Here is a 24,379-nt window from a genome sequence, read left to right as displayed (position 1 = left end):
ATAGGTAGTAGGTTGGTAGACAGCAACCGCCCAGGGAGGTACTACCGTCCTGCCAAGTGAGTGTAAAGCTGAAGCCTGTAATTGTTTTACACGATGGTAAGATTGCTGGTGTCTTTTTTTTATCTGTCTCATACACATGCAAGATTTCAGGTATGTCTTGCTACTTCTACTTACATTTAGGTCACACTACACATACATGTACAAGCATATATATATACACACCCCTTTGGGTTTTCTTCTATTTTCTTTCTAGTTCTTGTTCTTGTTTATTTCCTCTTACCTCCATGGGGAAGTGGAACAGAATTCTTCCTCCGTAAGCCATGCGTGTTGTAGGAGGCAACTAAAATGCCGGGAGCAAGGGGCTAGTAACCTCTTCTCCTGTATATATTACTAAATGTAAAAGGAGAAACTTTCGTTTTTCCTTTTGGGCCACCCCGCCTTGGTGGGATACGGCCGGTGTGTTGAAAGAAAGATTACTAAATGTTAAATGAGAAACTTGTTTTTTCTTTTGGGCCACCCTGCCTTGGTGGGATACGGCCGATGTGTTGAAAAAAGTCTGTTGAGTATACCTCGTAAAGTTTATGGTAGCGTTATTATTAAAAGAATTAAGAGTAAGACAGAGAGCAGGATAGCAGATGAACACGGAGGCTTAAGGAAGGGTAGGGGGTGTTGTAGACCAAGTGTTTACAGTGAAACATATAGCTGAACAGTATATAGATAAGGATAAAGAGGTTTTTGTGACATTTATGGATTTGGAAAAGGAGTATGACAAGGTTGATGGGGGGCAATGTGGCTGATGTTGCAAACGTATGGAATAGGAGGTAGGTTATTCAAAGCAGTGAAAAGTTTTTACAAGGATAGCGAGGCTCAGGTTAGAGTATGTAGGAGAGAGGGAGATTATTTCCCTGTAAAAGTAGGCCTTAGGCAGGGATGTGTTATGTTCTTCAATACTATATTTGTAGATAGGGCTTAAGAGAAGTGAATGCTCACATGCTGGCAAGAGGTGTGGGGTTAAAAGATAAGGAATCTAACACAAAGTGGGAGTTATCGCAGTTGCTCTTTGCTGATAACACTGTGCTTTTGGGAGATTCTGAAGAGAAGTTGCAAAGGCTGGTGGATGAGTTTGGTAGGGAATGTAAAAGAAGAAAATTAAAAGTGAATATAGGAAAGAGTAATGTGATGAGGATAACCAAAAACTTAGGTGATGAATGACTGGATATCAGATTGGAGGGGGAGAGCATGGAGGAGATGAATGTATTCAGATATTTAGGAGTGGACGTGTCAGCAGATGGGTCTATAAAAGATGAGGTGAATCACAGAACTGATGAGAGGAAAAAGGTGCGTGGTGCACTGAGGAGTCTGTGGAGATAAAGAACTTTGTCCATGGAAGCAAAGAGGGGAATGTAAGAGAGTATAGTTATGCCAACACTCTTATATGGGTGCGAAGTATGGGTGGTGAATGTTGCAACAAGGACAAGGCTGGAGGCAATGTGTGATGTGAATATAATGCAGAGACTTTGTAGTTTGGAAATTAGGTGGAGGTGCAGGATTACCAAAACTATTATCCCGAGGGCTGAGGATAACAAAAAGATTAGGTGATGAAAGACTGAATATCAGATTGGAGGGAGAGAGTATGGAGGAGGTGAACGTATTCAGATATTTGGGAGTGGACGTGTCAGCGGATGGGTCTATGAAAGATGAGGTGAATCATAGAATTGATGAGGGAAAAAGAGTGAGTGGTACACTTAGGAGTCTGTGGAGACAAAGAACTTTGTCCTTGGAGGCAAAGAGGGGAATGTATGAGAGTATAGTTTTACCAACGCTCTTATATGGGTGTGAAGCGTGGGTGATGAATGTTGCAGCGAGGAGAAGGCTGGAGGCAGTGGAGATGTCATGTCTGAGGGCAATGTGTGGTGTGAATATAATGTAGAGAATTCGTAGTTTGGAAGTTAGGAGGAGGTGCGGGATTACCAAAACTGTTGTCCAGAGGGCTGAGGAAGGGTTGTTGAGGTGGTTCGGACATGTAGAGAGAATGGAGCGAAACAGAATGACTTCAAGAGTGTATCAGTCTGTAGTGGAAGGAAGGCGGGGTAGGGGTCGGCCTAGGAAAGGTTGGAGGGAGGGGGTAAAGGAGGTTTTGTGTGCGAGGGGCTTGGACTTCCAGCAGGCATGCATGAGCGTGTTTGATAGGAGTGAATGGAGACAAATGGTTTTTAATACTTGACGTGCTGTTGGAGTGTGAGCAAAGTAACATTTATGAAGGGATTCGGGGAAACCAGCAGGCCGGACTTGATTCCTGGAAATGGGAAGTACAGTGCCTTCACTCTGAAGGAGGGGTGTTAATGTTGCAGTTTCATAACTGTAGTGTAAGCGTGCCTCTGGCAAGACAGTGATGGAATGAATGATGGTGAAAGTTTTTTTTTTTTTCGGGCACCCTACCTCGGTGGGAAATGGCTGGTGTGTAAATAAAAAAATAAAACATGTAATCAACGTAGTGTTTGTAGAGTAACTCAGCTTAACTTGGAAACATCCAGGCTATGAAAAGGTAAAAATGCTATTATGAACATTTTCAAATGTGGTGGTACTCAAGTCCTGTAATGCTATACAACATTAGAAAAAATGGATAATTTCTATTATGAGAGAAATTAGATACTAAGGATAATAATGAAATTTCTGAATAGAATTCACAAAAATACTAAGTATTCCTTGCACTGTAAAGTGACATTAATTCTAACAATTACCAATTATCTTTATTAATGCTTAAGAGCAAATTAAGTAATGCATACTCTTCCAATGTGACTTCCAGGATTCTTCCATTAATATATAACATCTCCATATTATTTTCAATGATGAAGTGAAAAACAATCTTATTTATTAATGACAAGGTGCACTAAACCAAAGAAAAAGATTTGGCAAACCTATTTTGTTATCACTATTTACTTTAAGATAAATTCTGTTTTGCAAAGAAGCTGTACTTACCTTAGTAACAAGCCTGAGAGCAGAGAGTTGCAATTCTGACACATTCTCAACAAAAAAAGGGCCAACACCCAAGGTGGAGAGTTGCAATACTGTAGTGTCTGTGAGAGTTTGTATATTGAGAAGGTCAGCCAGCAAGCCCACCACCTCATGAAGCTTGTTGTAAAGACCTAGAATACTACGATTGCGGACATCTTTGCAATGAGCACGCTTTCTCTTCATACTTCCCACAAACCCATCTGCTGAAAAATAAAAAATAAAGAGCATAAAAAGGAAAAAATTATGTGCAGTACATATGAATTTTATCTCAATGGCTATGTCCTGCCAAGGCAGGGTATAACTTTGATATGTTCAAGAGTTTTTCTACCCAAAGACGAAAACACATTCACCATTTATTCAACAGCTGTCTTCCCAGAAGTGTGCTGACATCACAATTTGGATTACCCTCTGACTGTAACATCCCCACTGTATTGCCTTTCCCACCTCTAAACCTCAGAAACGGCTAAGCAGTTTCCCTGAATCACCTCACAGAAAGTATCTGAAGTGATGACACAAGCCTGCCAGGCACTCAAGCCCTTAAAATTCAAAGCCTCTTTTACCCCTCCTTCCAACCAATCCTGGGACTCCCTGTGCCCCTCTTACCATCCACCCCAGACTTGTACACCCTCTTCTTCAAAGTATCCCTCTCCAACCTCTCTATAAATGCAAACCCTGTATCAGCCCTCTTCAGTTATACTCTTAGTGACTCCACACTGCCTTTTAATTTCTATGCGCCAAGTTCTCTGCATGATATTGACACCACACATTGTGCTCAAACATGACATCTTCACTGCCTTCAACCTTCTTATTACCACATTCAAAAACCATGCCTCACACCCATATAAAAGTGTTGGTACCACTATACCTTTCTCCCTTCATCTATTCTATGATTCACCTAGCCTTCTTTAGCATAAACCCATTTGCTGACAAGACCAAATGTCTAAATGCAGGCACTTCCTCCAATCTAATATTCAATCTTTCATTGCTTCAACTTTTTGTAACTCTCATCACCTTGGTTTTTTTTATAGTTCTACTTTTAATTTCTTTGTTTTACATACCCTCCCAAATCCTTCGACCAACCTCTGCAACTTCTCTTCAGAATCTCCCAGAAAAGTGTAATCAGCAATGAGCAACTGAAACAATTCCTATTTTGCATCTAATTCATTATCTTATACTGGAAAATAATCCCCTCTCCCACATACCCTAACCCAAGGATCATTATCCATACAAAACCTATTTAATACTTTGAAAAATCTACTACCCATTCCAAGTATTAAGAACATCTACCAGATTGCCCCTTCTCTACCCATTGCCCTTCTACCCACCTTTATTAATTATTTTTATTTTTTTCAACGTCGGCCATCTCCCACCGAGGGAGGGTGACCCAAAAAAGAAAGAAAATACCCAAAAAGAAAATACTTTCATCATCATTCAACACTTTCACCACACTCACACATTATCATTGTTTTTGCAGAGGTGCTCAGAATACAACAGTTTAGAAGCATACACATATAAAGATACACAACATTATTATTATATTATTATCACACCGGCCGATTCCCACCAAGGCAGGGTGGCCCGAAAAAGAAAAACTTTCACCATCATTCACTCCATCACTGTCTTGCCAGAAGGGTGCTTTACACTACAGTTTTTAAACTGCAACATTAACACCCCTCCTTCAGAGTGCAGGCACTGTACTTCCCATCTCCAGGACTCAAGTCCGGCCTGCCGGTTTCCCTGAATCCCTTCATAAATGTTACTTTGCTCACACTCCAACAGCACGTCAAGTATTAAAAACCATTTGTCTCCATTCACTCCTATCAAACACGCTCACGCATGCCTGCTGGAAGTCCAAGCCCCTCGCACACAAAACCTCCTTTACCCCCTCCCTCCAACCCTTCCTAGGCCGACCCCTACCCCGCCTTCCTTCCACTACAGACTGATACACTCTTGAAGTCATTCTGTTTCGCTCCATTCTCTCTACATGTCCGAACCACCTCAACAACCCTTCCTCAGCCCTCTGGACAACAGTTTTGGTAATCCCGCACCTCCTCCTAACTTCCAAACTACGAATTCTCTGCATTATATTCACACCACACATTGCCCTCAGACATGACATCTCCACTGCCTCCAGCCTTCTCCTCGCTGCAACATTCATCACCCACGCTTCACACCCATATAAGAGCGTTGGTAAAACTATACTCTCATACATTCCCCTCTTTGCCTCCAAGGACAAAGTTCTTTGTCTCCACAGACTCCTAAGTGCACCACTCACTCTTTTTCCCTCATCAATTCTATGATTCACCTCATCTTTCATAGACCCATCCGCTGACACGTCCACTCCCAAATATCTGAATACGTTCACCTCCTCCATACTCTCTCCCTCCAATCTGATATTCAATCTTTCATCACCTAATCTTTTTGTTATCCTCATAACCTTACTCTTTCCTGTATTCACCTTTAATTTTCTTCTTTTGCACACCCTACCAAATTCATCCACCAATCTCTGCAACATATCCCTCCAAACTGCCAATGTATGTTCTAAATCCATAAGTGCAACCTTTATCTGAGTAATGTTCACTTGTAAGCTTCAATGTAAACATGTGGCCTACACATCCTCTACCCTTCCTAAATTCTCTGTGCTCTTACTTAGATGGAGGGTGTTCTGGGAGTCAGCAGCCCAGTCCTTGACCAGGTCTCCCAGTGGATCAGGGTCTGGTCAACTAGGCTGCTACTGTTGGCCATACATAGTCCAACAATAAATAACAAAAAGGCACAATACCATGCCTGGAACACTACACAAATAACCCGCACATAGAAGTGAGGAGCTTACGACGACGTTTTGGTCCGACTTGGACCATTTACAAAGTCAGACCGAAATGTCGTCGTAAGCTCTTTTCTATGTGCGGGTTATTTGTGCATAGTCCAACACATGAACCACAGTCTGGCTGATACAGTATCTGTCCAGCTCTCTCTTGATGGCAGCCAGGGGTCTATTGGTAATTACCCTTATGGGCCCCTGACACTATGTTTTCCCTCAGTGTACTAATGCCACCCCCATTTTCTTCTGAAATCCTACTTTGTCTTACCCTTAATTCTTTCAATAATAATTATACCATACACCTTACCTGGTATACTAATAAACATATTTCCCTATACTTTCTACTCACTCTTGTCACATTTTCCCTTTGAACAAAATAATAATACATGCTCTATGCCAATCTTTGGATACCTCCCCTTTTTTTTTTTAACCATATAATGAGAAACCTTGCTCACAAGGTGTATTTTGTAAAGGGATTCAGAGAAACTGGTTAGCTGGACCTGAGTCCTGGAGGTGAGAAGTACAGTGCCTGCACTCTAAAGGAGGGGTTTGGGATATTTGCCACTTGTAGGGACATCTAGATTATCATATCTGCACGCCTCTGGAAAACAAGTGATAGTGTGAATGATGGTGTTTCTTTTTCTTGTCACCCTGCCACGGTGGGAGATGTCCAGCACCTTCAATAAAAAAAATAATAATAATAAACTAACTCCACAAAAACTACATCTACATCTGCTTTTAACATTTTTGTCCCAGCTACTTTACTCCCTTTCATTCTACCCCTTGACCCTTTCACTCTCCAAAGCCACAAAATTAACCTTTTTACTGTCTAGACCCCCAAAATTAATACTGTTAGCTCTCAGTGTCCACTTAAAAAAATAAAAAATGGGAAAGAATCTTTTTCCGAAAGTAATGACACCAAAAGTAAGAAATTTCCCCCGAAAACATATGGAATTATGAAGGTACAAAGTTAGCGGTCTTGGTGTACTTTACACATTAGTGACATCGCCCACTATGAGTCCTATTTTAGCCAGTTCCATTGCTCCATTCAACTGAATTTTAAGCCGTTTCACTAACATGACTTCAGTTCAATCTATCGAGTGCAATGAATGCAATGAATGCAATGAAACCAAAAATATGAAATTTGATGTAAACTTTACACAACTATTTTCTTTCAAATTTAGCGATCTCGGTGAAATTTACACATCAGCAATTTCACCCACTTTCAGTCCTATTTTTGGCCAATTCCATTATTAGAGTCAACCAAATTCAGCTATTTCACTAGTATTCCTTCCATTTTATTCACAGGGTACAAGAAACTGCCCATTTACCTACTTCAACTACCCAATCTAGTGATCAAAAATCAGTAATTTGGCCAATTTCACACAAAACTAAAAAATTGCCAATTTATAAACAGGGTCAAGAATAAACACTGTAGACATTCCTGGCACTAACAAAATATTTCCTATGTTCATCAGTTATGTCCCCAGGCTTCAAATATATTATGCTTGCTTCTCATTTTGAATTTTTAATCACACAAAAAATAGAACATTTATTGTTATGCATACTACTGTATTACTGTGATAATTGTATAAAAAATGTCAGCACATTCCTGAACTCGTATTAGACCAACCAATTGGATACGTATTGAACAAATGACGTAATTTGTGTACTCTCGAATATCAGCAAAAATCAAACATTTCTGTTACTTTGAGCTCGATTTCAAGCTACTTTAAGTCAGGAAACTAATTAAAATCATCTCTATTTCTGTAATATATCCTGCATTCTATCAAACATGAAAAAGAAACTGAGAATACAATCATAAAAACCATACTAAAATACACCATATTCCCATTATGCACTGCGTTAAGGATTTTTTTAATATGGTGCACACTTACCACACAGACCCATTCTCTCATATCTAGGCCCAAGTTTACCACTCACAGCTCACTCAGATAAGTTGTCCACTAACCTTTACAACTTCTCTTTAGAATCTCTCAAAAGCACAGTATCATCAGCAAAAAGTAACTGTGACAACACCCATTTAGTATTTGATTCCTCATAATTTAATTCCACCACTCTTCCCAACACCCCAGCATTTACTTCTTTTACAACCCCATCTCTAAATATGTTAAACAACCATGGTGACATTACACATCCCTGTCTAAGACCTACTTTTACTGTGAAGTAATCTTTCTCTCTCCTACACACCTTAACCTCAGCCTCACTATCCTCATAAAAACTCTTTACAGCATTTGATAACATACTACCTATTCCATACACTTGCAACATCTGCCACACTGCTCCCCTATCCACCCTACCATATACTTTTTTAAATCCATCCACGAAAACCTGTAATTGTTTTACATGATGGTGTCTTTTTTTCTGTCTCATAAACATGCAAGGTCACACTACACATGCATGTACAAGCATATATATACGGACCCTTCACGGTTTTCTTCTATTTTTCTTACTAGTTCTTGTTTATTTCCACTTATTTCCTGGAGTTTACCTGGAGAGAGTACGGGAGTCAACACCCCCGCGGCCCAGTCTGTGACCAGGCCTCATGGTAGATCAGGGTCTGATCAACCAGGCTGTTACTGCTGGCTGCACACTATCCAACATACGAGCCACAGCCCGGCTGGTCAGGTATCGACTTTAGGTGCTTGTCCAGTGCCTGCTTGAAGACAGCCAGGGGTCTATTGGTAATCCCCCTTATGTATGCTGGGAGGCAGTTGAACAGTCTTAAGCCCCTGACACTAATTGTGTTGTCTCTTAACGTGCTAGTGACACCCCTGCTTTTTAGTGGGGGGATGTTGCATTGTTTGCCGAGTCTTTTGCTTTCATAGAGAGGGATTTTCGTGTGCAAGTTTGGTACTAGTCCCTCTAGGATTTTCTAGGTGTATATTATCATGTATCTCTCCCACCTGCATTCCAGGGAGTACAGGTTCAGGAACTTCAAGCACTCCCAGTAACTGAGGTGTTTAATCTCAGTTATACATGCAGTGAAAGTTCTCTGTACATTTTCTTGGTCAGCAATTTCACCTGCCTTGAAAGGTGCTGTTAGTGTGCAGCAATATTCCAGCCTAGATAGAACAAGCAACCTGAAGAGTGTCATTATGGGCTTGGCATCCCTAGTTTTGAAGGTTCTCATTATCCATCCTGTCATTTTTCTAGCAGATGCAATTGATACAATGTTATGGTCGTTGAAGATGAGATGCTCCGACATGATCACTCCCAGGTCTTTGACATTAGTTTTTCGCTCTACTGTGCGGCTGGAATTTATTTTATATTCTGATGAAGTTTTAATTTCATGTTTACCATATCGGAGTAATTGAAATTTCTCATCGTTGAACTTCATATTATTTCTGCAGCCCACTGAAAGATTTGGTTGGTGTCCACCTGGAGCCTTGCAGCATCTGCAATGGAAGACACTGTCGTGCAGATTCGGGTGTCATCTGCAAAGGAAGACAAGGTGCTGTGGCTTACATCCTTGTCTATGTCAGATATGAGGATGAGGAACAAGATGGGAGCGAGTACTGTGCCTTGCGGAACAGAGCTTTTCATCATAGCTGCCTCAGACTTTACTCTGTTTACTACTACACTTTGTGTTCTATTTGTGAAGAAATTATAGATCCATCTACCAACTTTTCCTGTTATTCCTTTAGCACGCATTTTGTGCACTATTACGCCATGGTCACACTTGTCGAAAGCTTTTGCAAAGTCTGTGTATATTACTGCTGCATTCTTTTTGTCTTCTATTGCATCTAGCACTGTCATAGTGATCCAGTAGTTGGGACAGACAGGAGCGACCTGCTCTAAACCCATGTTGCCCTGGGGTGTGTAATTGATGGGTATCTAGATGGGTGGCAATCTAGCTTCTTAGGACCCTTTCAAAGATTTTTATAATATGGGATGTTAGCGCTATTGGTCTGTAGTTCTTTGCTATTGCTTTACTGCCCCCTTCGTGGAGTTTTTAGTAACTGTGTGACGACCCCAGTGTCCATGCTCCCTTTCCAGAGGATGTTAAAAGCAAGTGATAGGGGCTTCTGGCAGTTCTTGATGAACATGGAGTTCCACGAGACTGGCCCTGGGGCAGAGTGCATGGGCATGTAGAATTCTTCCTCCGTAAGCCATACGTGCCGTAAGAGTGGACTAAAATGCCAGGAGCAAGGGGCTAGTAGCCCCTTTTCCTGTATATATATTACTAAATGTAAACGAAGAAACTTTTGTTTTTTCTTTTCAGGCCACCTTGCCTCTGTGGGATACTGCTGGTGCAGTGAAAGAATGTTAAGGTAGGTCAATGAGCTAAGTTAAGAGGTAATCCAATATAAATTTAAAATTAAAATTTTGTTGACAACAGTAGTGACAATTGCCACTAGCTCTTGTGTACTTTCTTATCAGCTTTTCCATAGGAAAACTTGCCCTTCACTAATTAAAATCTAAAAATAATAAAAAATTTGTATTTCCCTTCCCTGTTCCCCTGCTCATTAATATATGTAAATCATATAATGAAACATCATGAATTAAAATAATATTGCATTTAAAATTTTCTCTCTCCTGTATTTTCTATACAGCAGGGCCCCACTTACACGGCGGGTTAGGTTCCAGGCTGTCACTGGAAAGCAGACATCGCCGGAAGGCAGAACGCCATTTTTTTCCATTTATAAATGCATATATATGCCAGACAACAAGCTTACACTAAATTATATTAAGTTAGTAATAGAACTAGGCATTAAAAACAAAGTAAAATACATTCACAGTAAATTCATTACTTATCTTAAAATATTTGTAATCTTAATGTAGGGAGAGAGGCGAGTAGTACTTATTTGTAGAAAGTCAGGTGCAGGTAGCCCAGGTGTAGGTAGCACTGGCTCCCCGTCTCATACTTAATATACGATATTTAAAACATCCCAGAGAGGTAAAATACACATACAGTACACTCATTATTTGCCTTAAAATATGTGTAGTCTTAATATAGGAAGAGAGGCGAGTAGTATTTATTTGTAGGAAGTTAGTGTACACTCCAACAATATTCAAAACACTAAACCTACTCACCATACAAAACATCCATACTTATTACTGCACCTATTACATACATAGAACACTTAACTCTGATATTAACCCTCCCCTCAAACATCTTGCCAACCTCAACAGAACACATAACCATAACACAAGGCACAGATCACTCTTTGATGTTCCTCGTGTCCATCTCACACTATGCAAAAACTCAATGCACATAAAAGGCCCTAAAATCTGGAATTCATTACCTGTAAATATAAAAGAAACACTACCTGTTTATAAATTCAAGTCTCTTCTCAAAGGTCACTTACTCACCCAAAACCAAATAAATACTGAATAAACTGAACCTTATAAATTGTATATCTTAAATGTTTCTCACAATTATATCACATTAATGTTAAACCTAAGACCCAATCTAACTTTGTTATTTTTTAAATATACTACCTAACAGAATACTCCATTCTACTGAATGTACAGCAATGCATGCAACCATATGACCTGTTTTTGTAATACTCATTTGTGCTTTATTGTTATCTGTTTACAATAATGTTTTATCACTGATTACATCATTGCTTAGTTAATCTTAAGTTAATTTTAAGCCAGCCCGTAATGCTATGCATACAAGTGGCTTTGGCACGCTGCTCTAACCTGTATTTTTTTGTACCTCTGTATGTATGTTCAAATTATTAAATAAATAAATAAATAAAGATAAGACATTTAGTGTGCCCAAGAGTGATTATTATTACGTAGTATTGGCGTCATGAGTAGAGAGAGACTTAGTGATTTTAATGTGTACCTGCACACCAGCACAGTGTGTAAGTATATTTAGGTACAGGTACACATAAGTATAATTATCAGAGTACATATAAAATATGCAGTAACTTTAAAACACTTGAAATTTTGGAAAGTTTCCTGACATAATAGATGTAATCACGGAAAATGTAAACAAACCGGGTGGGGGCGCTGTATTTGAAAGACTGCTTGCCGTATAGCAAATTTTGGTCATGATTTGGCATCGCCATATTAGCGGAACGCTGTAAGGCAAAACACCATAAAGCGGGGCCTTACTGTATACAGTAGAGCCCCGCTTTATGGCATTTCGCTTTACGGCATTCCGCTAATACGGTCATTTCAAATTATGACCAAAACTCGCTATACGGCTCCCCCAACTGACTTTCTAATACGGTCATCACGCCCCACCCTGTTTGTTTACATTCGCTGTGAGATCCGTAAGCACTAAGTCTCTCCATCTTGTCTGGAAACTAAAATATTTCAAGTGTTTTTAAAAGTTATTTCATATTTTATATAAACTCTGATAATTATACTTATGCATGTCTGTACCTAAATAAACTTACACACTGTGCTGGCGTGCAGGTACACATTAAAATCAGTAAGAGTGTCTTATGTCTCCAGACGTCATATTAGTAATGATAATAATAACCACCGAGTCTCATTTAAATGTCGTATATTAGGTTAATATACACATTTTCATTAATCCATCCATGATATTTTTTTCAAAATGATATAATAAACATGATACATAACATATAAAGATGATAAATACACCCTACAATAGAATAAATAAACATAAATATGAGATGTGATAGCCAGATAACTTGTACAAGTGAAGGCAAGAATAATATTTTCTCTAATCTAACATAAGAGAAAATGTGTTACTGGGTGTAACTGTAGAAAATTATTCCTATCGTATGTTTTTTTTTTTTTTCAACAAGTCGGCCGTCTCCCACAGAGGCAGGGTGAACCAAAAAGAAAGAAAATCCCCAAAAATAAAATACTTTCATCATCATTCAACACTTTCACCTCACTCGCACATAATCACGGTTTTTGCAGAGGTGCTCAGAACACAACAATTTAGAAGCATATATGTATAAAGATAAACAACATATCCCTCCAAACTGCTAATATCCCGAAACCCCTCCTTTAGAGTGCAGGCATTGTACTTCCCATTTCCAGGACTCAAGTCCGGCTATATAAAAATAACTGGTTTCCCTGAGTCCCTTCACTAAATATTACCCTCCTCACACTCCAACAGATCGTCAGGTCCCAAATACCATTCGTCTCCATTCACTCCTATCGAACACGCTCACGCACGCCTACTGAAGTCCAAGCCCCTCGCCCACAAAACCTCCCTTACCCCTTCCTTCCAACCTTTCCGAGGACGACTCCTACCCCGCCTTCGTTCTCCTACAGATTTAAATACTCTCCATGTCATTCTACTTTGATCCACTCTCTCTAAATGACCAAACCATCTCAACAACCCCTCTTCAGCCCTCTGACTAATACTTTTATTAACTCCACACCTTCTCCTAATTTCCATACTCCTAATTTTCTGCATATTTACACCACACATTGCCCTTAGACAGGACATCTCCACTGCCTCCAACCACCTCCTCGCTGCTGCATTCACAACCCAAGCTTCACACCCATATAAAAGTGTTGGTACTACTATACTTTCATACATTCCCTTCTTTGCCTCCATAGATAACATTTTTTGACTCCACATATACCTTATGCACCAGTCACCTTTTTTCCCTCATCAATTCTACGATTAACCTCATCCTTCATAAATCCATCCGCCGACACGTCAACTCCCAAGTATCTGAAAACATTTTCTTCCATACTCCTCCTCCCCAATTTGATATCCAATTTTTCTTTATCTAAATCATTTGATACTCTCATCACCTTACTCTTTTCTATGTTCACTTTCAACTTTATACCTTTACACACATTCCCAAATTCATCCACTAACCTTTGCAATTTTTCTTTAGAATCTCCCATAAGCACAGTATCATCAGAAAAAAGTAACTGTCAATTCCCATTTTGTATTTGATTCCCCATAATTTAATCCCACCCCTCTCCCGAACACCCTAGCATTTACTTCTTTTACAACCCCATCTATAAATATATTAAACAACCATGTTGACATTACACATCCCTGTCTAAGACCTACTTTTACCGGGAAGTAGTCTCCCTCTCTTCTACACATCCTAACCTGAGCCTCACTATCCTCATAAAAACTCTTTACAGCATTTAGTAACTTACCACCTATTCCATATACTTGCAACATCTGCCACACTGCTCCCCTATCCACTCTCATCATATTCCTTTTCTAAATCCATAAATGCAATGAAAACTTCCCTACCTAGACAGCAACCACCCAGGGAGGTACTACCGTCCTACCAAGTGAGTGTAAAACGAAGCCTGTGATTGTTTTACATGATGGTAGGATTGCTGATGTCTTTTGTCTGTCTCATAAATATGCAAGATTACAGGCATGTCTTGCTACTTCTACTTACACTTAGGTCACACTACACATACATGTACACATTTATTTATACACACTCATCTGAGTTTTCTTTGATTTTATCTTAATAGTTCTTGGTCTTATTAATTTTCCTTTTATATCCATGGGGAAGTGGAATAAGAATCTTTCCTCCGTAAGCCATGCGTGTTGTAAAAGTCAACTAAAATGCCGGGAACAATGGGCTAGTAACCCCTTTTCCTGTAAAGATTACTAAAAAGAATAAGAAGAAGAAAATTGTCAAAGTGGGAAGTCTGAATGTGCGTGGATGTTGTGCAGATGATAAGAAAGAGATGATTGTGGATGTTATGAATGAGAAAAAGCTGGATGTCCTGGCTTTAAGTGAAACAAAGCTGAAGGGGGTGGGAGAGTTTCAGTGGAGAGGAATAAATGGGATTAGGTCAGGGGTTTCAAATAGAGTTAGAGCTAAAGAAGGAGTAGCAATAATGTTGAAGGATAAGCTATGGCAGGAAAAGAGGGACTATAAATGTATTAATTCAAGGATTATGTGGAGCAAAATAAAGATTGGATGTGAAAAGTGGGTTATAATAAGCGTGTATGCACCTGGAGAAGAGAGAAGTGTAGAGGAGAGAGAGAGATTTTGGGAAATGTTGAGTGAATGCGTGGGGAGTTTTGAATCAAGTGTGAGAGTAATGGTGGTTGGGGATTTTAATGCTAAAGTGGGTAAAAATGTTATGGAGGGAGTAGTAGGTAAATTTGGGGTGCCAGGGGTAAATGTAAATGGGGAGCCTTTAATTGAGCTATGTGTAGAAAGAAATTTGGTAATAAGTAATACATATTTTATGAAAAAGAGGATAAATAAATATACAAGGTATGATGTAGCACGTAATGAAAGTAGTTTATTAGATTATGTATTGGTGGATAAAAGGTTGATGGGTAGGCTCCAGGATGTACATGTTTATAGAGGGGCAACTGATATATCGGATCATTATTTAGTTGTAGCTACAGTTAGAGTAAGAGGTAGATGGGAAAAGAGGAAGGTGGCAACAACAAGTAAGAGGGAGGTGAAAGTGTATAAACTAAGGGAGGAGGAAGTTCGGGTGAGATATAAGCGACTATTGGCAGAAAGGTGGGCTAGTGCAAAGATGAGTAGTGGGGGGGTTGAAGAGGGTTGGAATAGTTTTAAAAATGCAGTATTAGAATGTGGGGCAGAAGTTTGTGGTTATAGGAGGGTGGGGGCAGGAGGAAAGAGGAGTGATTGGTGGAATGACGAAGTAAAGGGTGTGATAAAAGAGAAAAAGGTAGCTTATGAGAGGTTTTTACAAAGCAGAAGTGTTATAAGAAGAGCAGAGTATATGGAGAGTAAAAGAAAGGTAAAGAGAGTGGTGAGAGAGTGCAAAAGGAGAGCAGATGATAGAGTGGGAGAGGCACTGTCAAGAAATTTTAATGAAAATAAGAAAAAATTTTGGAGCGAGTTAAACAAGTTAAGAAAGCCTAGGGAAAATATGGATTTGTCAGTTAAAAACAGAGTAGGGGAGTTAGTAGATGGGGAGATGGAGGTATTGGGTAGATGGCGAGAATATTTTGAGGAACTTTTAAATGTTAAGGAAGAAACAGAGGCAGTAATTTCATGCACTGGTCAGGGAGGTATACCATCTTTTAGGAGTGAAGAAGAGCAGAATGTAAGTGTGGGGGAGGTACGTGAGGCATTACGTAAAATGAAAGGGGGTAAAGCAGCTGGAACTGATGGGATCATGACAGAAATGTTAAAAGCAGGGGGGGATATAGTGTTGGAGTGGTTGGTACTTTTGTTTAATAAATGTATGAAAGAGGGGAAGGTACCTAGGGATTGGCAGAGAGCATGTATAGTCCCTTTATATAAAGGGAAAGGGGACAAAAGAGACTGTAAAAATTACAGAGGAATAAGCTTACTGAGTATACCAGGAAAAGTGTACGGTAGGGTTATAATTGAAAGAATTAGAGGTAAGACAGAATGTAGGATTGCGGATGAGCAAGGAGGTTTTAGAGTGGGTAGGGGATGTGTAGATCAGGTGTTTACATTGAAGCATATATGTGAACAGTATTTAGATAAAGATAGGGAGGTTTTTATTGCATTTATGGATTTAGAAAAGGCATATGATAGAGTGGATAGAGGAGCAATGTGGCAGATGTTGCAAGTATATGGAATAGGTGGTAAGTTATTAAATGCTGTAAAGAGTTTTTATGAGGATAGTGAGGCTCAGGTTAGGGTGTGTAGAAGAGAGGGAGACTACTTCCCGGTAAAAGTAGGTCTTAGACAGGGATGTGTAATGTCACCATGGTTGTTTAATATATTTATAGATGGGGTTGTAAAGGAAGTAAATGCTAGGGTGTTTGGGAGAGGGGTGGGATTAAATTATGGGGAATCAAATTCAAAATGGGAATTGACACAGTTACTTTTTGCTGATGATACTGTGCTTATGGGAGATTCTAAAGAAAAATTGCAAAGGTTAGTGGATGAGTTTGGGAATGTGTGTAAAGGTAGAAAGTTGAAAGTGAACATAGAAAAGAGTAAGGTGATGAGGGTGTCAAATGATTTAGATAAAGAAAAATTGGATATCAAATTGGGGAGGAGGAGTATGGAAGAAGTGAATGTTTTCAGATACTTGGGAGTTGACGTGTCGGCGGATGGATTTATGAAGGATGAGGTTAATCATAGAATTGATGAGGGAAAAAAGGTGAGTGGTGCGTTGAGGTATATGTGGAGTCAAAAAACGTTATCTATGGAGGCAAAGAAGGGAATGTATGAAAGTATAGTAGTACCAACACTCTTATATGGGTGTGAAGCTTGGGTGGTAAATGCAGCAGCAAGGAGACGGTTGGAGGCAGCGGAGATGTCCTGTCTAAGGGCAATGTGTGGTGTAAATATTATGCAAAAAATTCGGAGTGTGGAAATTAGGAGAAGGTGTGGAGTTAATAAAAGTATTAGTCAGAGGGCAGAAGAGGGGTTGTTGAGGTGGTTTGGTCATTTAGAGAGAATGGATCACAGTAGAATGACATGGAAAGCATATAAATCTATAGGGGAAGGAAGGCGGGGTAGGGGTCGTCCTCGAAAGGGTTGGAGAGAGGGGGTAAAGGAGGTTTTGTGGGTAAGGGGCTTGGATTTCCAGCAAGCGTGCGTGAGCGTGTTAGATAGGAGTGAATGGAGACGAATGGTACTTGGGACCTGACGATCTGTTGGAGTGTGAGCAGGGTAATATTTAGTGAAGGGATTCAGGGAAACCGGTTATTTTCATATAGTCGGACTTGAGTCCTGGAAATGGGAAGTACAATGCCTGCACTTTAAAGGAGGGGTTTGGGATATTGGCAGTTTGGAGGGATATGTTGTGTATCTTTATATGTGTATGCTTCTAGACTGTTGTATTCTGAGCACCTCTGCAAAAACAGTGATAATGTGCGAGTGTGGTGAAAGTGTTGAATGATGATGAAAGTATTTTCTTTTTGGGGATTTTCTTTCTTTTTTGGGTCACCCTGCCTCGGTGGGAGACGGCCGAATTGTTGAAAAAAAAAAAAAAAAAATATATGTTTCAATGTAAACACTTGATCTACACATCCCCTACCCACTCTGAAACCTCCTTGCTCATCTGCAATCCTACATTCTGTCTTACCTCTAATTCTTTCAATTATAACCCTACCGTACACTTTTCCTGGTATACTCAGTAAACTTATTCCTCTATAATTTTTACTATCTCTTTTGTCCCCCTTCCCTTTATATAAAGGGACTATACATGCTCTCCGCCAGTCCCTAGGTACCTTCGCCTCTTTCATACATTTATTAAACAAAAGTACCAACCACTCCAACACTATATCCCCCACTGCTTTTAACATTTCTGTCATGATCCCTTCAGTTCCAGCTGCTTTACCCCCTTTCATTCTCCGTAATGCCTCACGTACCTCCACCACACTTACATTCTGCTCTTCTTCACTCCTAAAAGATGGTATACCTCCCTGGCCAGTGCATGAAATTACCGCCTCCCTTTCTTCCTTAACATTTAAAAGTTCCTCAAAATATTCTCGCCATCTACCTAATACCTCCCTCTCCCCATCTACTAACTCCCCTACTCTGTTTTTAACTGACAAATCCATACGTTCCCTAGGCTTTCTTAACTTGTTTAACTCACTCCAAAATTTTTTAAACATGTACATCCTGGAGCCTACCCATCAACCTTTTATCCACCAATACATAATCTAACAAACTACTTTCATTACGTGCTACATCATACCTTGTATATTTATTTATCCTCTTTCATAAAATATGTATTACCAAATCTCTTTCTACACATAGTTCAATTAAAGGCTCCCCATTTACATTTACCCCTGGCACCCCAAATTTACCTACTACTCCCTCCACAACATTTTTACCCACTTTAGCATTGAAATCCCCAACCACAAATACTCTCACACTTGGTTCAAAACTCCCCACGCATTCACTCAACATTTCCCAAAATCTCTCTCTCCTCTACACTTCTCTCTTCTCCAGGTGCATATACGCTTACTATAGCCCACTTTTCACATCCAACCTTTACAGTGGACCCCCGCATAGCGACTTTAATCCGTGCAAGACGGCTGATTGTTATGCGAAATGTTCGGTATGCGAATGAATTTTCCCCATAAGAAATAATGGAAATCAAATTAATCCGTGCAAGACACCCAAAAGTATGAAAAAAAAAATTTTACCACATGAAATATACATTTTCCTACACACAAAGTGAAGGATACATGCACAATAGTAGAGTAGTACATGCAGAATATATATTGTGCATGTACTACTCTACTAAATGAAGAATAAATGACACTTACCTTTATTGAAGATGCAGCAATGACTGATGAGACACTGTGTCCTGGGAGTGCCTTTTCCTCCTGAGTACTGTAGGTCCTGTTTGGCATTTTCTTCCAGAACAGGCCTTATCACACTGTGTATGCCACTACGATTCTTAAATCTCTCAAACCAACCTTTGCTGGCTTTAAATTCACCAATATGAGCACTAGTTCCAGGCATTTTTCCCTGTTCACCTGGGTGTTAGTCGACTGGTGTGGGTTGCATCCTGGGAGACAAGATTAAGGACCCCAATGGAAATAAGTTAGACAGTCTTCGATGACACTGACTTTTTTGGGTTATCCTGGGTGGCAAATCCTCTGGGGTTAATTGTTTCTTGGTATTCTCAATAAGCCACACCAACAACGGTGCTACAGCAGCAGCAGCAGCTGACAGTGGTACAGCAGCAACAGACGATGCTACAGCAGCAGCAGACGATGCTACAGCAGCAACAGACAATGCTACAGCAGCAGCAGACGATGCTACAGCAGCAGCAGGCGATGCTACAGCAGCAGCAGGCGATGCTACAGCAGCAGCAGACGATGCTACAGCAGCAGCAGACGGTACTACAGCAGCAGCAGCAGTTGACGGTGGTACAGCAGCAGCAGCAGCTGTACCACCAATAGTAGCGATGGTTGATTGGGGTTTATTATACAACCTGGCCAGCTCGGAGACACGCACTCCACTTTCATACTTATCAATGATCTTTTTCTTCATCTCTATAGTAATTCTCACCCTTATTGCTGTAGGGTTGGCACTAGAAGCTTTCTTGGGGCCCATGGTCACTTATTTTCCAGAAAAAATCACCAAAAACACTGTAATAATACGAAATGTTCCGATTGTATGCTTGGATGTTACCGCGTAGGCTGGCTGGTAAACAATGCCACCGGCGGAACATGTGAGCGTGGCTCAGGCCGCACATTGGATGCGTCTCGGACGAAGAGCGGTGAGCGGGTTTTTGGGCGGTATGCAAGGCAAAATTTTTGCGAAAAGAGCGAGCGGTATGCGGATTGTACAGTATGCGATGCGTGCGGTATGCGGGGGTCCACTGTATATGCATTTTATCGCTCTGGGATGCTTAAATGTAATATAATATTATGTGGCCTGGTATGGTAGCCCGGCTGACTACCATACATACCACACTTGATTTCTTATAATAAATACTACTTGTCTCACCCTAAATTAAGACTATAAATATTTTAAGGTACATAATGAGTGCACTGTGTGTGTATTGTACTTTTTTATTTTTTTGTGATGCCTAGTTCTATTGCTAACTTAATACATGTTAGTGTAAACTTGTTATCTAGTATTTGTATGCATTTATAAGTAGAAAAAAAGGGTGTTCCACTTTACGGCGGTAGCCTGGAACCTAACCTGCCGTTTAAGTGGGGCCCTACTGTAATTTACATTTATTTTTTCAACACGATGGTCGTCTCCCACCAAGGCAGGGTGACCCAAAAAAGAAACACTCATCATCCTTCACACAATATCACTGTCTTTGCAGAGGTGCCTATATATGACAGTTTAGATGTCACTCCAAACATACATACATACATACTTTTTTTTAATTTTAACAAATCAGCCATTTACCACAAAGGCAGGGTGACCCAAAAGAAAAAAAAAAAGAAAAAAAAAAAAGAAAATACTTCATTATCACTCAACAGGTCCCAGACACCATTCGTCTACATTCACTTCTAACACGCTCAAGCATGCTTGTTGGAAATCCAAGCCCCTCGCCCACAAAACTTCCTTTATTCCCTACCTCCAACCTTCTCGAGGGTGACCCCTACCCCACCTTCCTTTCCCTACAAATTTACAGGTTCTCCACGTCATTCTACTTTGTTCCATTCTCTCTCAATTTCCACACTATGAATTCTCTGCATAATATTTACACCACACACTGCCCTCAGACACAACATCTTCTCTGCCTCCAGCCACCTCCTCGCTGCAGCATTTACAACCCAAGCTTCACACCCACGTAAGTGTGTTGGTACCACTATACAGTGGTATCCTGAGTTTCAAACTGCTCCCAACTCAACCAATTATGTAAGTAGATGAATGGTTCAGAGAACCGACATGTTGTTGAATTAGACACATGTGCAACTCTTGGGTATCTTTATTGAGGAAACGTTTCGCCACACAGTGGCTTCATCAGTCCATACAAAGGAGAAACTTGAAGAACAGGAGGAGAATGAGGTAATCAGTCCCTCAGCCTTGAGTCGATGTGTTCAGTCCATCAATCTTAATACTTGGGAATTCTTCACTTGCCTAACCCTTGGGCACGACCTACTTCCACATTGGACACATGTGACACCACATACGACTGCTGCACCTCTCCTGTCTACGGTTTATAAGCTGCTTCTCTGCTCATATGCCGTATTCTATTCAAGATTGATGGACTGAACACATCAACTCAAGGCTGAGGGACTGATTACCTCATTCTCCTCCTGTTCTTCAAGTTTCTCCTTTGTATGGACTGATGAAGCCACTGTGTGGCAAAACGTTTCCTCAATAAAAGATACCCAAGAGTTGCACATGTGTCTAATTCAACAATTATGTAAGTGTATTATTGTCAGTGCTTTTGTAAGTATATTTTTGGGGATTTGAAACGGACTAATCTAATTTACATCATTCCTTGTGGAAACAAATGCATTCAGTAATGGCACCTGAACAGCCTCCTGGAATGAAGAAAGTTCGAAACTCGGGGTACGACTGTACTTTCATACATTCCCTTCTTTGCTTCCATGGATGAAGTTTTTTTTTTGTCTCCACAGATATCTCAAGCACCACACACCTTTTTTCCTTCATCAATTCTATGGTTAACCTCATCCTTCATAAATCCATCTGCTGACAAGTCAATTCCCAAATATCTGAAAACATTCACTTCTTCCATACTCCCTCTCTCCAATGTGATATCCAATTTTTCTTTGTCTAAACTGTTTGATACCCTCATTACCTTACGCTTAACTACATTCACTTTCATCTTCCTACCTTTACACACCCTCCCAAACTCGTCCACTAACCTTTGTAACTTTTCTTTATAATTTCCCAAAAGCATAGCATCATCAGCAAAATGTAACTGTGTCAACTCCCAATTTGTATTTGATTCCCGATAATTTAATCCCACCCCTCTCCCCAACACTCTAACATTTACTTCTTTTACAACCCCATCTATATATATATTAAACAACCATGGTGACATTACACATCCCTGTCTAAGACCTACTTTTACCGGGAAGTAATCTCCCACTCTCCTACACACCTTAACCTGAACCTCACTATCCTTATAAAAACTCTTTACAGCATTTAGTAACTTATTACCTATTCCATACATTTTAAACATCTGCCACCTTGCTCCCCTATCATATGAGTTTTCTAAATCCATAAATGCAATGAAAACTTCCCTACCTTTATCTAAATACTTTTCACATACACACATACCACATATTAATATACAGTGGACCCCCGCATAACGGACGCCTTGCATAGCGGACAATCCGCATAGCGGACGCTTTGATCGCTAAAATTTTGCCCCACATAGCGCCCAAAAACCCGCTCAGCGGCCTTCGTCCGAGACGCGTCCAATGTGCGGCCTGAGCCACGCTCACATGTTCCGCGGGTGGCATTGTTTACCAGCCAGCCTCCGCGGTAACATCCAAGCATACAATCGGAACATTTTGTATTATTACAGTGTTTTTGGTGATTTTTTTCTGGAAAATAAGTGACCATGGGCCCCAAGAAAGCTTCTAGTGCCAACCCTACAGCAATAAGGGTGAGAATTACTATGGAGATGAAGAAAAAGATCATTGATAAGTATGAAAGTGGAGTGCGTGTCTCCGAGCTGGCCAGGTTGTATAATAAACCCCAATCAACCATCGCTACTATTGGTGGTACAGCTGCTGCTGCTGCTGTATCACCGTCAGCTGCTGCTGCACTGTCAGCTGCTGCTGCTGTACCACCGTCAGCTGCTCCTGCTGCTGTAGTACCATCTGCTGCTGCTGTAGCATCATCTGCTGCTGCTGTAGCATCGTCTGCTGCTGCTGTAGCATCGTCTGTTGCTGCTGTAGCATCGTCTGTTGCTGCTGTACCACCGTCAGCTGCTGCTGCTGCTGTAGCATCGTCTGCTGCTGCTGCTGCTGCTGCTGTAGCATCGTCTGCTGCTGCTGTAACATCGTCAGTTGCTGCTGTAGCATCGTCTGCTGCTGCTGTAGCATCGTCTGCTGCTGCTGTAGCATCGTCTGTTGCTGCTGTAGCATCGTCTGCTGCTGCTGTAACATCGTCAGCTGCTGCTGCTGTAGCACTGTTGTTGGTGTGGCTTATTGAGAATACCAAGAAACAATTAACCCCAGAGGATTTGCCACCCAGGATAGCCCAAAAAAGTCAGTGTCATCGAAGACTGTCTAACTTATTTCCATTGGGGTCCTTAATCTTGTCTCCCAGGATGCAACCCACACCAGTCGACTAACACCCAGGTGAACAGGGAAAATGCCTGGAACTAGTGCTCATATTGGTGAATTTAGAGCCAGCAAAGGTTGGTTTGAGAGATTTAAGAATCGTAGTGACATACACAGTGTGATAAGGCCTGTTCTGGAAGAAAATACCAAGCAGGACCTACAGTACTCAGGAGGAAAAGGCACTCCCAGGACACAGTGTCTCATCAGTCATTGCTGCATCTTCAATAAAGGTAAGTGTCATTTATTCTTCATTTAGTAGAGTAGTACATGCACAATATATATTGTGCATGTACTACTCTACTATTGTGCATGTATCCTTCTCTTTGTGTGTAGGAAAATGTATATTTCATGTGGTAAAATTTTTTTTTTCAAACTTTTGGGTGTCTTGCACGGATTAATTTGATTTCCATTATTTCTTATGGGGAAAATTCATTCACATAGCGAACATTTCGCATAACAGCCAGCCCTCTTGCACGGATTAAGGTCGCTATGCGGGGGTCCACTGTACTTCTTTCATCAACACTTTATCTTAAAATGTGATCCTAGTATGTACCATCTACAATAAATATAACTGTAATGTACAATACAGATAAAACACATTTGTACTTAACTATCAAAACTAACCTTTTTTACTATCAACTCTGTAGACTGGATCAAAAGAAGGATACACAGTATTTGAAAGCTGAAATTTAGTAAACTGTACACATCTTTCAATGACATCCTCGAGGTAGACTCTCTTGCTCATATTTTGAGAAGTCATGATATTCATGGCTGTAAGTGATGCATCCATCGCTCGTAAAATACGTTCCATTACTAACTCCATCCAAAGCTTGTCATCATCATCATCATCCTGCATGGAATTATAACATGTTTTTAATGCTCAAAGTTACTATTTTCATGCCAGAAAATATTTCAATAATTTCCTGTTT

The 24,379-nt window shown here is 40.4% G+C and overlaps 1 protein-coding gene across 1 annotated transcript in view; it reads right to left on the bottom strand.

Moving 5' to 3' along the window:
• The window catches only part of Nipped-B (Nipped-B cohesin loading factor), a gene marked incomplete in the record, with an annotated part of 502,160 nt that overhangs the window by 259,448 nt on the left and 218,333 nt on the right, over window positions 1-24,379 (bottom strand). Inside the window, 2 exon segments of the mRNA XM_070089404.1 lie at window positions 2,980-3,218; window positions 24,075-24,300. Coding sequence (XP_069945505.1) covers window positions 2,980-3,218; window positions 24,075-24,300 — 465 coding nt within the window.

Source organism: Cherax quadricarinatus, chromosome 2 (genome assembly GCF_038502225.1).
Source record: "Cherax quadricarinatus isolate ZL_2023a chromosome 2, ASM3850222v1, whole genome shotgun sequence".
Classification (NCBI taxonomy): Eukaryota; Metazoa; Arthropoda; class Malacostraca; order Decapoda; family Parastacidae; genus Cherax; species Cherax quadricarinatus.
The sequence above is the reverse complement of the archived record's forward strand: the minus strand, read 5'-3'. Positions and strand labels throughout refer to the sequence as shown.